The sequence below is a fragment of the Buteo buteo genome, chromosome 10 (genome assembly GCF_964188355.1).
Source record: "Buteo buteo chromosome 10, bButBut1.hap1.1, whole genome shotgun sequence".
NCBI lineage: Eukaryota > Metazoa > Chordata > Aves > Accipitriformes > Accipitridae > Buteo > Buteo buteo.
In genome coordinates this window covers 8,626,189-8,642,397 of record NC_134180.1, presented here as the reverse complement: position 1 = coordinate 8,642,397, position 16,209 = coordinate 8,626,189, and the positions used below count along the sequence as shown (strand labels likewise).

Below are 16,209 nucleotides of genomic sequence, written 5' to 3'. Positions count from 1 at the left end.
TCTGTGGGAGTACGTATCTTATCACAATTTTGTGTGCTTTATGGACTGAAGGAACACTTCTCCACCTTTAAAAGCATCTCTCACAAAATAGTTTAAGTGCTTTGTTTCCAGACAGGCCCGATGGACACTCCTGTGTTGGGAGAGGAGGTGGGTTTGCAAAGGTCCAGGGTGGCTTTGCAGTGTTTGTGGGTACAAGTCTCTCTCTCTCAATTTGTTGCTGGGGTTTTTGGTTTGTTTTATGGCTTTAGACTGAAAATTGGTGACAGAAATGGCCCATCAGTTTCACAATGTTCCTCCTTTTTCTGGGAAATAAATAAATAAGTAGATGCACAAAAAGCCATTTTGCCAGCTGAAATTTTCCATGCCTCATCTCACGGCAGCCTGTTTTGGAAAATCTGAGCAAAAATCTGTTCATCCATTTGTAAGTTTTGGAAAGGTTGGAGTGAGGAGGGGAACTTCTATGTCAGTTGTGAGAAAAAGAAGATCCAATATCTCTGAACTCCTGCTTCCTGGAAGGGTGTGTGTTGGTGTATTTGGAAATTCCAGCTTCCGTTTATGTTGGAAATAGGTATTTGTGTTTTGATGTTGATTTTGCTCAGTGGCTTTATGTAAACATGGTGAATATATCCAAGCAGTGTTTAAAACTCCCTGTGATTACTTAACATTGAAGTGCTCCACCTTGGTTACCGAGATTGTTGATACCCATTTAAGGTGGACACCATATGCTTTGCCGAGAAGACGTTGCTATCTGTCACGTGGACCCTTGAACTGGCAGTGTGAAGACCCAGCTGGAGGTGCTTTAGTATCCTCCCCAAAGCTCTGAGAGTTTATTTATTCCTCTAAGCATAGGGTCTTGAAGGTGACTTTGTGTTTAAAGACAGGATCCAAGACACTGGATTTTCCTTTGCATCTGGAGTTTGCTGTTGCAGAAGAAAGTAGGCTGCAAATATACTTGCATAGGAAAAGAACCCAGGAGTTTAGGTAGGTGCATGGGGTCTGGGGGGCTCTTCTGCACAAAGAAAGTTTGGGAAGAGCAGTTCAAGCCCATGACATCATGGATCAGCCAAGGAAGCAAACCCGCTCTCCTGACTTTGTTGTGACTACACGTATGAGTACGAGGAGGATGCAGACAGACAGCCGCAAGCCACTTAATGTGTAACTGTCCTCAAATATGAGGCAGATGGGAGTATTTTTGTACCAAGTTTAGTGCTGTTGATCTTCAGCATTCACAAACGTAGGCTCAGGCTCAGGGAATATTGAGATCAGCTTAAAATAAGGTGATTAGTTGCCAGTTTTGTTAGCAGGGGCATTTGCTGGCATCGCAGCTGTCCCTCTGTTTGCTGGCTGTTGGTTTAGACCTGGAGGTGTAAAAACACATGTTTAAAGAAAACCAGTGAGCTCGTGTGACTCCTGAAGCTGGGTCTCCATGAGCCCAAGCAAATATTGCAGATGGTTAAATCGCAAAAGGTTGGAAGAGGACCGAAGCTCAATGTGTGTTTCAGAGCCTGGCTGTGCACCACATGGGTGTGTGCAGGAGTTTTGGGGATCCTGGAGAGGAGCTGCCGTGCCTTCCTCGTCTGTACCACCCCACAGGGGCACCCACCGGTCCAGGAAAGTATTTGGATTAGACCTTGTTCATCTGATGCACGGGTGAGGCGTCCATGCTTTGGTGGCAGATGAGTGTCTCGGTGGGGAAGGAGGCATCTCGCCTTGCTTGTGGCTGTGCGAGAGGACAGCAAGAAGAGCCAGCAGTGCTCCACCAGTGGCCCTGCCACACCGGGCATCTCTGGTTTCCCCGTGGGAAAGTCACACCAAAGGCCATCTCACAGCCCGGCAGCAGAATTGTCCACCTCTCTTGAAACTCTCTTGTTGGGTGGGTTGTTCCCCCCCTCAGTACATCTTAGGCACAGTAGAGGCAGGAAAGAAAACCCTTCTGAAAATCACAACCTAATTACTCCCATCTGCTCCGGCACTGCTTCCCATTTCTGCCTGCCAGGATGCTTGTCTCCGATGCTAAGTAGCACATTATTTTCGATAAGTTGCAATCATTTACTTGAAATCTCCTTCTCCTTTAAAATGTCCCTCTGGAAAGGCAATTCAGCAAGTTGGGAATGGGCAGAAACAACCATGAGAAAACCCATCCAGAAGCAGCCCAGCTCGGGCGGGAGGGAGAGCACTCCTCACGTACTCATTAAAACCACACAGCAGGTTTCTTTTTAGGGTGGGTTTGTTTAAACATCCAGCTGCTGGGACCAGTCCTTGGCTGGTGGTGTCAGCAAATGGAGCTGTAGAGGAACTGCCAGCTCATGGAGTTGGAGGGGATCTTAACCAGGCAGTCACAGCAAATTTTATGGGACCGTGCTTGTGGCTGCTGAAGTCAGCAGAGAATTGAGGAACCAACAGCCATGCCGGCTCTGGGGGACCTCTTCTTTCATCATCGTAACCTGGGTTGGCTTCATGTCATTCGCTGTGTCTTCTTCTTCCAAGATGTCCCTACTGCATCCCTGAAGAGGCTGTTCCACTGCTCCACCTTGCTTTAGCCTCCTCTGGTGTCTTCTGCTTGGTCTTTGGCTTCCACCCCAGAAGTCCTGGCTGGCATCTAACTGGGGATGAGCACACACACGTGCAGCGGCACCCAAGGGGAGACAGGAGGATGAGAAACGGTGGGGAATGCTGTACCACCACAGCCCACATCTCCTTGTGAAGGGATATATCCCATGCTGGGAGTCTGGCCAGGACAGGCCCCTTCGTCCCACGTCTCCTCAGCTTGATGACGCTGACCACAGTAGGATAAATTGCCCTTTCCAGAAGAAAGGTAGAGCTTGGAGGTTTGAACATCCTTTTCTGTTGTCACTGCTGAGCCACAGTCTCCTGCTAAGCTGCTGCCATCACCCCCATCATGTTTGATTGCCTTCAGCCTGTGTTGCCCACACGCCTCTGATCTGGAGCGTTTGGAGGGGGTAGAGAGCAAAGAGTTGCTAAGCTGAAGCATTTTGGAGTGGCCTCGGAGAAGAGGGGTGGCTGCGTGCTCAGCTCCTGTGCCGAGTTGACTCCTCAGGTCCCTTTGGAAGAATGTTCCCAGGGGAACGGAGCAAATAAGGGAGGGGCGGTGGTGGCATGGAGGACCAGGAGTAGCGTGGTAGCCCACCTTTGTGGATTTCTCAGGTGTCTTCACAGCCCCAGGCCATCTCCAGGGTGCAGTCCGTTTTGAAGGCATATGCCAGCACCCTGTCTGGCAAGGACCATTTCTCGTGCCCCGTGCCCCCCACCTTGCCTGTATATCAGGCTGTGTGGCTGCCCCAGCACGTGGTGACACCAAGCACAGGTACCGTGGTGTGGGGACACAGACACGTGTGGGGTGCTGGCTGCCCATCTTGAGAGCATTTAGCTGGCTGCTCTGCAGGTGCTCCTCGGAGATGCCCAGCTTGGGAAACACCTTGGAGCGTCTGAAAGCTTTGGCGACTCGATGCGGTTTCCATCCTGCATCCGTGGATCGCAGGGCAGGCGAGGAGCTGGGAAGCTATTTTCGGCTTTGTCTCCGAGGCCAGTCCTGCCACCACCTCCCCATGTCCTGCACCACAGCCATGCCACCGAGCCAAGCCCAGGATTGGGACTCGGACGACGTCCTCTGCGCACCGTGGCTGTGATACCTTTCTCAAGAGGGAGAAGGAGCGAGCGTGTGAGCTGGGAGCCATTTCCCAGCTGCTGGAATGGGTCTCCGTGACCCTGGTGGCGTCTGTGACCGGACCGCAGGCTGGTGGCTCGGCGGTCCCCAGCTGCTCCCGCTGCTGGCGTCGGTGACGGTGACCCTGCTACGGCCGCGCTCCTCCGTTCCCCTCTGCGGTCCAGCCAGGCAGCGTTTCGCAGCGGTGCAAGTGGGGACAAGGTGCGTGGCTTGGCTTTGCTTTTAAAATACATCCCCCCCCCCCCAAAAAAAAAATAAATATATATACACACACACATATATATACTCGCATGTGTGCATATATATATATTTATATTAAAAAATGCATTTTGAGGCAGCGGGGGACCTCGGCGAGGGCCGAGCACCCTCTAGTGGCATTTGCCACTGCTCCCGGGGCTGCCGAGCCAGCAGGAAAACGGCCAAGGACAGAAAGTCTTGCATGAATTTTCCTCCCCCCGGCTGCCAGTCGCTATCTTTCTTTTTGTTCTTCTTTTTTTTTTTTCCCCCTCTTTAATCAGGAGCAGCAAATGGCGGGTTTTGGGGATGCCAGGGCACAGGTGGGAGCATGCCTGCAGCCCCTCGGCTCCAGCTTGCTGCTGGACCACCGAGGATCATTCTGCTTAATTTATTTTATTTTAATTTGGTGGGAAAGCCAGCAGCCGGGGGAGAGTGGGGGCCTTTTGCGGTCGGCTGCCCAGGCACTGCGGGTCAGGTGCCGCCTGTACCAGCTCACCCCGAGCCCCCCGGCCGGCAGAACGGGGGCTGCATCCCGAAACAGGGGTTTTTTGGAGGGTCGGAGCCGACGAGGAGCACGGCATCTTGGCAGGAGGTGCGTTGGAGCCGGGGAAAGTGCCGGGAAGATAAAAAAGGAGCTTTTAAACAATCATTTTGTCTTCTCCTCGGCTGAGCACAGCCTTCTAGGGATAAATAGGCAGCATCAGTTCTGCTCAGACACATTGGCCTTTCTATTTATTTACTCCCTAGCCTTATTCCAAGTGGGCAGCCGAACCCAGGCCGTCTCTGCACGGTCCCCATCTCGGTTCGGGTCTGTGCTGCGGGGACGTGTGTCTGTCCGTCGGATGCTCGGGATGCACACACCCAGTGGATGGATGCTGGTCTGTGTGTGTTGCACGGTAATAAAGCTCAGGGGTTATACAGCGCTTTTCATCAGGAAGCAGCTCTCTAAACATAAACTAATTAATCACTCGTGCCTACCTGTCAGGTCGATGATTCCTGAGATTTTTAATCTGAAAATATTTCCCTTTTGAAATCCAGATGCACCTGTTTTGGCAACTCTTCTTTTGATTTGTTTATTTGGGGAGGGTTCATTTTTTTTTTTTTTTTTTACCTGTGTTGCTTTCCATTTGTATTTGGGCTTTTGATGTGCTTTAATTTAGTGATTTTTTTTTTTTGTCCTGGAAGAATAGAAATTTTATCTCTTTTTTTCATAGCAAGTTTGTGTCTCACCCATAGTCTGTCACCTCCCCACTTTCCTCTTCTCTTTTTAAGGATTTTGGCTACCTTTACCTCTTATGTCAGTTTATGGACTGCAGACCCCAAACCATTCTCTTGATGAAATCTGACCTCTCCCCTCAGATTTATTCATCGGCGAAGCGTGTGGCTGGGTGCCGGCTGTGCCATGAGAAGCCTCCTGTGGTGGGGGGAGATGCCAGTCCTGTCTCCTCGGGGCTTGGCAACTGGCACCCGGCTCCAAATTTGGCACTATGCCCCCTTCGCTCCGTATAGAAACAATCCTGCCTAGCACAGAATTATTTATTATTAGCTTATCTTAGTGGCAAATTTACTGTTGTTGGGCTTTTTTCTATCTTTTCTTTCCCCGTGACCTTCCCACCTTTGTTGACAGTGAATGTTTTAATCACAAAAATGCCAATAAATGCTAGAGTCCTGCAAAGAATGATTTCAGTACAGTTTGAGGCTTTAAAAAAAGCTGGTTTCAGTGTTAACCAAACCTCTCAAGAGGGTCTTTTACTTCCATTTTATACTGATAGTAGCTATATCTTTAACTTATTTCAGGGTGAGGAAGACCATACCTGGTGTTTGCCTGGGTTTTTTAGCTGCTGTGGTTTTACTTCTTATTGCCAACTGATTTTAGACTTTATTTTTTTTTAAATTATGGGGAAAATCACGCTCTTGTTTGTGCTGCGGATTCAGGGGGTCAAATTCCTCTCGGGCGTAAGCGGGCACGGCTTTATTAAAATCCATGCAACATTACCCAGCTCTGGATGTGCACGAGTGTGTGCTCGGAGCGGGGGTGTGTGTGTGTGTGTGTGTTTACGAAGTGCTTTGATCTCCTGTGCCAGATGAGATGGGGAAATATGATTCATTTCTCTTAGGAAAGGCCCTTTTTGTTCGCTTATCAAGGATTTATTTTACTTACTTTATTTTGCAGCTGCACACACCTGTGCGTGTGCGCATGTGGAAATCTCAGGTTACCTTCTGCGTTCAAACACAGATCAGGGGGGGACACACGGGGAGCACGTAGGGCACTGCCATCCTTCAAACCTGGGACATCCCGAGCGGTCAGGATGTTCCTATGTGGTTTTTCCAGGAAAGCCCTCACAGGAGAAGGACTTTTATTCGAAGCAATAATTGAGGCAGGGAGTACAAAGAAGGGTCGCTTTGGGAGGATTAATTTGTTGTTGCTCCTTTTCTTAGCATAGTTTAGACTTCACTGGAACAACTTGATTCTAAAAAAGAGGGCATTTTCCAAAGAATAAAATTTATTTTGTACATTTTTTTGCTTGTTTTTCCACTGCATGGCTAAACGCATGGCCTTGCAGGCCCTCTCCGTCTGTATTTAAAGATGGGGAAACTGAGGCACGATCAGCCCTGGGCTCTGTGCATCTTCCTCTGCCATCTGGGGTTGATGGCTGATGCAAACGGTGCAGGATCAGGCCGTAAAAGACATGTTAGGCGACATGAGAGGATGCCTGGGCGAGCTGAGGTCTGGGCTAGAGACTCCCAACTCCCCATCCCATGCTTGAGTAGGGTTATGGTCCCTATCATTTCTGGCAGGAAGAACAGGTACATGTATTGGTTTTTTGGTTGGTGTTGCTAGCAGTTTCGCTGCATATTTGAACACAAAGCGTGGCTTTCTGGGTTACCTCTGCGGTGAGCTCTCTGCCAGTTCTGCCCTACTTCTTCCCTGTGGGAAGGAGGGGAAGAGGCAGGGAAGGGAGCGGGGAGCTGGAATGCCCCTGTCACTGCTGCTGGGCTGGAGAGCCGAGGGGTTGCGCTTGGTGACGAGCACTTGGAGCATCAGGATGCAGACTGCCTGTCGGGGTCTTCTTGGGAAAAGAAGAAAAGCCCCATTGATGGGGACTGAACCCCGCTGGTCCAACCTGGGATGCGCATCCCCTTGCGGATGAGCGTCACCTTCCCCGAGATAAGCCCTGGGCACGACTCAAGCTTTTCTCTCTTCTTTGTGTCTCCTGCAGTGCTGAGCATTCGGGGAGCGCAGGAAGAGGAGCCCACGGACCCCCAGCTGATGCGGTTAGACAACATGCTCCTGGCCGAGGGGGTAGCGGGCCCCGAAAAAGGAGGCGGCTCGGCCGCCGCTGCCGCCGCCGCCGCCGCATCAGGAGGAGCCGGCTCCGACAACTCGGTGGAGCACTCTGACTACAGAGCCAAACTCTCCCAGATCCGGCAGATCTACCACACAGAGCTGGAGAAGTACGAGCAGGTAACAGGCTCCTTCGCGGTGGAGAGCAGGGCTGCGCAGGGGTGGTGGTCCTGGGATGGTGGGAGCAGGAACCGGAGCGGCCGGGAGAGCTGCTGTCCTGCACCATGGCATGGATGTGCACAGCCTGGATCGCTACTGACATCTATTGTTAGGAGCGTACGGGCAAATGCAAACTCTTGCTTGGGATTGGAATGAAAATGTGCTTTTTTAGGTTTGGGAGGGTTGGAGTTTTGCGCTGGGATGTGGCACGAGAATGGGCTCAGCACGGCTTGCCCCTTTGTTTTTCGCTTTTCACTGATCTCCTAATGTCTTGCCAAAAATTTGCCCTATGAAGGGGGAGTCCTCTTCAAGGTGCTGGCCTTGGTGCAGGCAGTTTTCCAAGCAAGGCTTGAATCAAAATCTTCCTTGAATATTTTTTCTGCTTGAAAAGTTCTTTTTCCAGAAAAAAAAAGTGTCTTTTTTCATGTGGAAAATAATTCTTAAAAAAAAAAGAAAAAGAAAAACGTATTTGGGTCATGAATGCAGCTATTGGTAACACTGACAATTGCATGAAAAGCTTTGCAAGCCAGTGCTCAAAACCACTTTCTTTCAAACACTTCCAGATGTTTTGCAGACCTCTCTTCGCTGCTGCACAGCATGCCCTTGTGATGAATGTGGTTTCTACCCAGAGGTTGTGGTTTATGGAGTGCGAGCAAGAAAGCATCCCTCCTTTTTGGGTGCAAGACGGGCTCCGCGGCCAGGGGCCAGGCGGGGTTTCAGGTCTCTGGTTTAATGCCGTCTCTGCCGATGCGACAGGACTGTGAGCGGCCACCAGTGCCGGGGTCTGTAGGGGCAAGCCAGCCCAGCCCCCATTTTACCCGGCTAACTGGGTGTGTGGTGGGGCTGGAGGATGTCTCACCCCTTCAGGTGCCACATTGGCCAAGCTGAGGCTGCTGGTTGGCATCTTCGGACCTACACCCGGGGGTGGTGTGGAGCTACTGTAGATGGGTGCCCCTGAGCTGGAGCTGGAGTCAGGGTGGCCAGGCAGGGCTCTGGTGTTGGAGAAGCCGAGCATGGTCACGCCATGAAAGGCATTTTGGCAGAGCATTAGAGGAGGAGGGGGTGGCAGGGCCCAGGGAGCAGGCAGGGGGCAGGTTGGAAGGATGACCTTCGGTGGCTGTCCTCAGCCCTTGCTGTCATTCCCTGAAGGCACAGAGACTTGGTGGTGAAGCATGAGGGAGCCTCAGCCATCCCACGTGGGTAGGAGTGGAGAACACGTCGGGGCTCATCTTTCAGCCCCCAGGCTGAAGAGGGGGAGAGACCCCATGTCCTCTGCCACCCAAACCCAAGAAGAGACCCTTGGCACAGCCAGGGACAGGCTTCAGGGAATGACCTTCTGCTCCTTCCCTACCTTGGGCAGGAGTTTTGTTTGCTTTTCTGATTTTGTTTCTGCATCATTTTTTGCTCCCCAAAGGGACACCCAGGTGAGAGAAGCCTTTCCCCCAGCCCCATGGGGTGAGATGGGCCACATCTTTCCTTCTCACAACCCACTATTGGGGTTGGTTTTGCCACCGAGTTGCTTTGCAAATGGCTGTGCCTGTCCGCATCTCCAGTATCACCACCCGCAGTCCTGCAAAACCAGGGTTCAGGGTTTCTTAGCCTCCATCGCCCTCTGTCCAGTCCAATTGTTGGTGGCTGGGGGAGCTCAGCGCCTGGCTTCTCATGGCATCTGGCTGCTGCTGTGACAGCACAGTGCTTGCTGGTGATTTTGCCTTTAATGCTCTTTATTTCACACCAAGAGGAGATGAACTGAAATTGCTCGGGTGGCTGGGAGCAGAGAGGCACCCGGCTGAGAGCTTTTGTAGCCGGCGCTCACCCCGGGAGATGGGAACTGTCAGCTGAAGCTGGTGATGGGCAATTGGAGGGGCTCTGCTGGCCTCAGGGATGTCTCCTTGTTGGGTCTGAGCCATGGGTAGGGATTCAGCTTGGAAGCGTGAGATGGAAGAGAGTAAGTCAAGCCCATGTCACCAGTCCACAAAATCAGTGTCTCTTTCCCCTGCTAGTCCCCTTTTCCCCATCAGGGGCTGGGAACTGGGGACGCTGTCCCGAGAGCAGCTGCCCATGTCCTGGGAGCACCAACGGCTTCTCGAGCCTTCAGTGTCCGAGTGCTGCTCTCAACCTGTTTTTCGGGGCTTGGTTCTGGGAATCGGAGGATCCTGTCGTTCCCATAAGGTTCTTATGGGGATGGAGGAGAGGGCAATGAAGTGACCTTTATGTGGCCTCAAAATCCTTCTCTTGTACCCCCAACTCCTCTTGCTGCTCTCCTCACAGCACAGCATGGGGACAGCAGGAGCAGCCAGAGAGTGCTGTGCCAGCAGCAAACTAATTGGGATTATTACCTGCTTGCCTTTACTTGTCAGGACTCCTGCCTCACTCAGGGTTTAATTATTATCATTATTTACTTCTTACCTCATACACTAAGAGCACAGAGCAGGGCCATGTTTCTCTGGGAGCTGCTCCTGGGAAGCACAAGGGGCTCTGCAGGACACATGGTGCTGGGGTCCAGCTGGGGCAGTGGGAGGAGGGACAGCACATCAAAAGGTTCAGGGTCCTCCTCAGATACAGCTATAGCTCCTCTGGTCCCATCCAGAAAAAAAGCGGCTGGGACTTCTTCATGCTTTACATGAGCCCTAGGGCTTCACCTGCCCCAGCTCCATCCATGATCCCTGAGAGCAAAGAAATTGGCTCCTACCTCTCTCAACATGTTTGTTGGCAGTCACTCATGCCCTCTGCTTAGCAGACCTGAAAAATTTCTCTCCCCTGCGCGCCGGCACACTCTTGTTCTGGGTCTAAAAAGCCTAAAAAGCCCCAGCCATTGAGGCCTCCATTTGTGTCTCCTTCCTTAGCAGTGTTGCCTCTGTACCATCCTTGACGCTGTCAAATGACCTTCCGATCCTGGGGTTTCTTTTGCTTTTCTTGCCATCCCAGGCGTGCAACGAATTCACCACCCACGTGATGAACCTGCTGCGTGAGCAGAGCCGAACCCGACCTATCTCACCAAAGGAGATAGAGCGGATGGTGAGCATCATCCACCGCAAGTTCAGCTCCATCCAGATGCAGTTGAAGCAAAGCACGTGTGAAGCCGTCATGATCTTGCGCTCCCGATTTCTGGACGCACGGTGAGTTCACCCCACCAAATCTTTCTCCCCACCCACTGTGCTGTATTGTTTAGGCCTGGGAGAGGTGTTTTGAGGTTCTGGAGTGAATTCAGGTCCATCTGAAGGGCCATGTCTCTTGGCCTTGAGCCACAGAGGCTATTTACCCTCCTTATCCTTTAGTTGTCTGTGGCTCAGCAAGGGAGGGGGCAGCATTTCAAGACATCCAGCCTCTGTCTCAGGGAGGATCCCAGCTGTACCTTGAGAATTGCACATCCTGGGTTTGCTGTGGCAGAAGGAAAGTCTGTGGCATATTGCAACAAACCTCTGTGGTGAAAATGTGCACTTCAGTTAGGGATGAAAGCTAATCCTCCAGCCCTTCCCGTCCCCTCTAAGTTCCTATTCTTTTCCTTCTGTTTCCATTGTCCCAGATTTTTGATTTGCTGTAGACTTACTTCACTCCCCAAGTTGGCTACGTGCAGGCTGTGGCTTGGGCTGCAGCTTGGGATGGGGAGGAGAGGCGGCTACACTGGGGGTACAAGGGAAGAGGTAGGAGGCAGATAATGCCCAGCTGTAAATTGAACAGACTTCACCAAGGATATATCCAGAGCTGCTTTCTCAGCATGGAGCTTTGCAGAGTAACAGTGATGTCTTTGGCCAGGGCAGTCACGTGTTGGGAGTCACCTTCCCAGGTGGAGGAGCTCAGTGCCAGTTTTAAGACTCTACTGTGAGCTGGAGGCTACAGTGATAATTTGAGATGGAGACTTACTTGCTTTGGAAGGTGCTGAGAGAGGAGTCACCAGCAAGGTGCAGATGAGAAGCTTCCTGGCCATGAGTCTGTTGTACTCTATGCTCCCAGCAGCAGGGGAAGGAGGGAGGGAAGTGGGGAAAGTCAGAGTATCTAAAATTGCATTCCTATTTCTGGATTCCTGGCACTGATTCCCTTTCCTTTTCCTTCTATTTTCCCCTCTTTCTTCACGCTAAGGCGGAAGAGACGAAACTTCAACAAGCAGGCTACGGAAATCCTGAATGAGTATTTCTATTCCCATCTCAGCAACCCTTACCCCAGTGAGGAAGCCAAAGAAGAGCTAGCCAAGAAATGCGGCATCACAGTCTCACAGGTGAGAGAGCTCAGAAATACAGCAAAGACGGCTACTGCTAACAGGAAACCTTAGCAGGGTGAAGGGCACTTCAGACCTCAGTCATGTCCCAGTGTTGAGCATTTAATTACTAAATAAGTTTAGCACAAGTTAGTGTAGGTGGATGGGGGAGCTGACGGCAGACTTGCAGATTGAAGCCATGGATGGAAAAGGAGAGTTTCGGAGAGGATCTAGAAGGGATAAAGACTTCATAGACCGATGGCTGTGTGTGCAGCCAAGGTATTAAAAGCACAGAAATGATGTGGCTTGACCCACAGATGCAAAGTCTTCTCAAGGACTTAGTGCTGAGCTGGCTTACAAGAATAGCTCGTTCAAGCTGAAAGTCCGTTCTTCAAGCCAAGGGATTTGAAGGCAGTAGGAAGAGTTGTGCAGATTTTGCTCGATAAGGTAGAATGGACAAGGTCCTGGTGGGAAGGGTTTTGGGTCAGACAGGCTAATGGTTATAGTTTGTGCTCAAGGAGGGTGGGCTTTGTCATGGTTGTTTCCCTCTGTCATTACTCTTGTGCTGTGGAACATGACATCTCCCTGACTTACTTATCCCTCAAAGAAGGGTGGTCAATAAAGACAAACTGAATTATTTCCATACATTCAAGGCAGCCATGTAGTTCCTGGAGTCTATAGCTTTGACCTGGGAGCTGCTGGGATTTGTGAGGAGTACAGTCAGTCCTTGAAGTGTTCAGCTGTACATTGCTCAGGCCTGCCCTTCTTTATTTCCTCTTTTGCTGGAGCAAGCTGTGTGATGGAAAGCCAATCTATATGGCCTCTGGTAGTCTTGTCCTCATGTGAGCTTAGCGCTCCCTCTAGGCTCCCATTGTGTTCCCCATCTTGGGCCGCTTCCCAGCCCCAGGCACATGCCTGTTCGTCGCTTGAGTAAACTGAAGACAGCAGTAGCATCTGGTGTCCTTGTGAGAGCATGTCTGCCTTCAGCAGGAGCAACAGCATGCAAGGGTAGGTGTCATCACTGTGTTGAATGCCTGCTGAGTGACTCCGATTGCATCCCCTGGGTCAGAAGACCCAAACATCGATTCTGCCCAGAGTTACCTATGAGAGACAGCACATATTGGCTTAGGTAAAACTACAGCTGTCCTGACGCTTCCCCTCTCACTTTTAATTCATCTGTTCACACTTACAACTTTTCCCTCACAAAGAAAAAATGCCCAGGAGAAATGCTGCACTTAGGATATTTTTTGACCATGCTGTATCAAGGCTGCTTTGTGCCTATCTCCAGGATCTCCCTCCCTTCTTTGTCCGAAGAAGGTAGAAACAAACACACATCCAGGTCCCTGTTTTTGCTGAGGCTAAGTGGGAACATGGGACAGCACGAATCTGTGCAAGTCAGGAGCAGAGTTGATCTGAACTCAGAGGCTGATGGGGGTAAGCAGGTTCTTTGCTTCACAAGTTTTAAGATGATCGATTGTGGTGGCCGTTTTATCCCGACTTCCTTTCCTGTGGTGCTCAGAATTCACCCACTGGCTACAGCATTTGAAGCCAGAAGAGCTGTTGTAGAGAGATGGCCAAGTGGGAAGGTCACAAAGGAGCACATTGTCATTAATGAGAAAGCTGGACCAAGAAGTGGACTGGAGCTCCTCGCCAACAGCACCTGCTGCTGGTGCCATTGAAATGTTCACTCCCAGATCTGGGTTGGGTGCTGCTCTGAGTTACTTACCATCTTTTGCCTCCCAGGAGTCTCTGCAGGTTATATTTTCTTTTTCCCGCTCTGCAGCAGCGCAGGATTGGATACCTGCAGTTCAGTAGCAGGTAAATTGGTGGATGAAGCCACTTCTATGTAGAAGCTGCTGAATCCTCTAGGAGCACTGCAGATAGAAAGCATCATAGGAATAAAAGCATATGGGTTTCAGTTATCAACACCCAAGCCAAAACAATTTCCCTAAGATGAGAAAAAAATCGTAAGCTTCCCAGGATGAACATCCAGTATTGTCTTCCGTGTCTCAGTGCTTGGACAGTCCATTTAGAAGGGGGAGCACTGATGTACTTGCTCACCAGCAAGCAAAGGGAGAACGTCCTTGGAGTCCCACCACAGAGGTTGATGTGCTAGCTCAAGATTGCAGCTCCAAGCTATCCTAGGAGTGTTGGAGCTCTTCTGGGAGAGTTGCAGCATCCTCTGGCATTTGCCCATTCTCTTCATCCTGATGAGCTTTCTCAAGCAAGGTCAGTAGCAGCTGGAAATTGTCTTCTGCTTAGAGATCTGCACAGAGGAAGACATTCCCCTGATGCTCTGTGTTCAGTGTTGTCAGAGAAGAAGCTGAAAGCTGCTTCCCAAACTGTAGGTTGAATATTTCCCACGTCTTCTCTGAAATTGTTCAGTGTGACATAGCATCCCCAAGCGAACAGCATTATCATCAGCAGGGTACTGAATGGGATTTTGGGAACGCTGAGTTCATGGTGGTTTGGAAGGTACCCTGACATTTTTTCCCTGGGAAGCAGTTCTCACCAGATACCACAGCCTGGTTTCACAGACTTCAGAGTTAAGCTATCACTGTGCTGAACCTCTGACATGCAAACTTTGGGGTATTTTTGGGGTATTTATCCAGACACCTGGCAGGTTGTCCAAGTGACCTTTCTGTCAAGCATTCACACTACTGATCCCAGGATATCACCCTGGCAGTCTGCAGGGATCACTGCTTGGACCTCTCCTTGGGGCTTTCTGAGGTTCACGCATTGCACTGCTGCAGGCACAGGGAAACAGCTTCCACCAGGACCGGCATGAGCAGAGCTGCACCGCTTCATTCTGCCTTCAGATCTGGCCCATCATTTTCAGCCACCCCCATCACTTGCGAAGAAGTTCATCCTGCTTCTTTATTTTTTTTTAAATAAATCCATTAGCCCCATTCAGCACATTTCTAGGCACTTAGACACATCAGGCCTATACTGGTCCCTGGGCAAACACAATGGAAACATCTCCTGCCCCTTTCTGAGGGACACACTTGTTCCCTGAGACCAAAGTTAGATCTTACAACAAGCCCTGTGCTCCCTCTCCAGCCTTCCCCTGGAGCTCCCTGTTTATGTAGTGGCTCATGGTAAACCGTACAAAACCAACTTCAGCTGGATGAAGAAGATCCACTTTGGGCCTTTTGCACTGATTTCGCTCAAATCAAAAGCAGAGCTTCAGGGATATCAAGGCAATTTTGTGTGTCAGCCAGGCCCCAGTGAATTCGTTGGGTGTTCTCCCTGAAAGCCACACTGACTTCTCCAAAGGGAAGAGAATGGGCATCTGGGAATCAGGGCGTCTGTTCCTGTCAAAGGGATACCATGGAGGAGGCAAAGAAAAAGGTCCAAAATGACACATGCCTGTTTTCAAATTGTGCAATTTCAGGGTCATTTGACTTTCTCAGGTTTTTTTAAACCCATCTGATATTTCCATGGGGTAGGTCTAGCGGTTCCTGTGGAGCATCTCCATAGTGGATGTCCCATCCATAGAGGAACCAGATACATCCACACAAACCCAGCGCTCCCAAGGGGGTCCTGCCACCTTTCGTGGGCTTGGTGTGGCACGTGTGGGTAGAAGGTGCTTCCTTCCACAGCTAGGAAAACGAGGAGTGGGGGGAAAGAATATGCATTGCTTAACCTGAACTAGGCCACCTTCCTCACCGAGCTGCACTCACCGGAGCTGAACCATTAACATCTTTGTCTTCTCTTAAACTCGCTCTAGGTATCAAACTGGTTTGGAAATAAGAGAATCCGGTACAAGAAGAACATAGGTAAATTTCAAGAGGAAGCCAATATTTATGCTGCCAAAACGGCTGTCACGGCTACCAATGTGTCAGCCCATGGAAGCCAGGCTAACTCACCCTCAACTCCCAATTCAGCTGGTTAGTTTTTGGTTTTTTTTATTTTGGGTCGTTAGTGTTCGTTTTTTTGTTCGTTTCCCCCCCTCCCTCTAATCTCTCTCTTGTTTTCTCCTTTTGGTTATTTCAATTTTTATTCTCTGGTTTTGGTTGGCTCACTTTTGTGGTCTCTTAAAAAAAAAAGAGAGATGGGTTTGGCTTTGGGGGTTGTTTTGGGGGGGGTACTTTATTTTCTTTGCCTTTCTTTCCCTCTTTTTTATTTTACCTTTTTTTTCTTTTCCCCTTCCCTGTTCTGGTTTTCGTTGGAAAAACGATGTGATCAGACCTTGTGACTGACGGTGCCGCATTGGGGGTTATATGCATGGATGGTAAACACAAAACCAGAAAAATGATCTGAAAAAAGTTGCTGGGATTGCTTGCACTTTGGGGGGGGAGAAAAAAAATAATTTAAAAGTTGTTGCATATTGATTTTATTTCACTGGGGCTGAAAGCATGAGTGGCCCTAATGGATAAAACCCAGCATTTCTGGGATGTCCTAACTCATGCCATTTTGGGTGTTGTTTTTGGTAGATTTTTATCCTTTGATTTTCTTTCTGTTGTGATTACCTTTGATTGCTTACATGACAGTGTCTGGATCACCTGCAAGAGTGTGCTCTGTGTTAATTTTATTTTATCTTTGTGTCAGCGCGATCCAGGGAACTCCGTGGGTCGTTCCCTTCCC

At 50.1% G+C, this 16,209-nt stretch overlaps 2 protein-coding genes across 9 annotated transcripts in view; both read left to right on the top strand.

The window, feature by feature from the left end:
- Positions 1 to 16,209, top strand: part of LOC142035872 (14 kDa phosphohistidine phosphatase-like) — a 381,702-nt gene that overhangs the window by 170,247 nt on the left and 195,246 nt on the right. The window lies entirely within an intron of this gene.
- Positions 1 to 16,209, top strand: part of PBX1 (PBX homeobox 1) — a 136,595-nt gene that overhangs the window by 99,683 nt on the left and 20,703 nt on the right. For 7 of the 8 annotated variants that reach the window (XM_075038480.1, XM_075038476.1, XM_075038477.1 and 4 more), the window contains 4 exons: positions 7,144 to 7,388; positions 10,356 to 10,546; positions 11,508 to 11,643; positions 15,353 to 15,512. In XM_075038480.1, the coding sequence (XP_074894581.1) occupies positions 7,144 to 7,388; positions 10,356 to 10,546; positions 11,508 to 11,643; positions 15,353 to 15,512 (732 nt within the window). Of the gene's footprint in view, positions 1 to 7,143; positions 7,389 to 10,355; positions 10,547 to 11,507; positions 11,644 to 15,352; positions 15,513 to 15,811; positions 16,032 to 16,209 lie in introns of those variants that run through there. The other variant, XM_075038478.1, reaches the window with a different exon arrangement.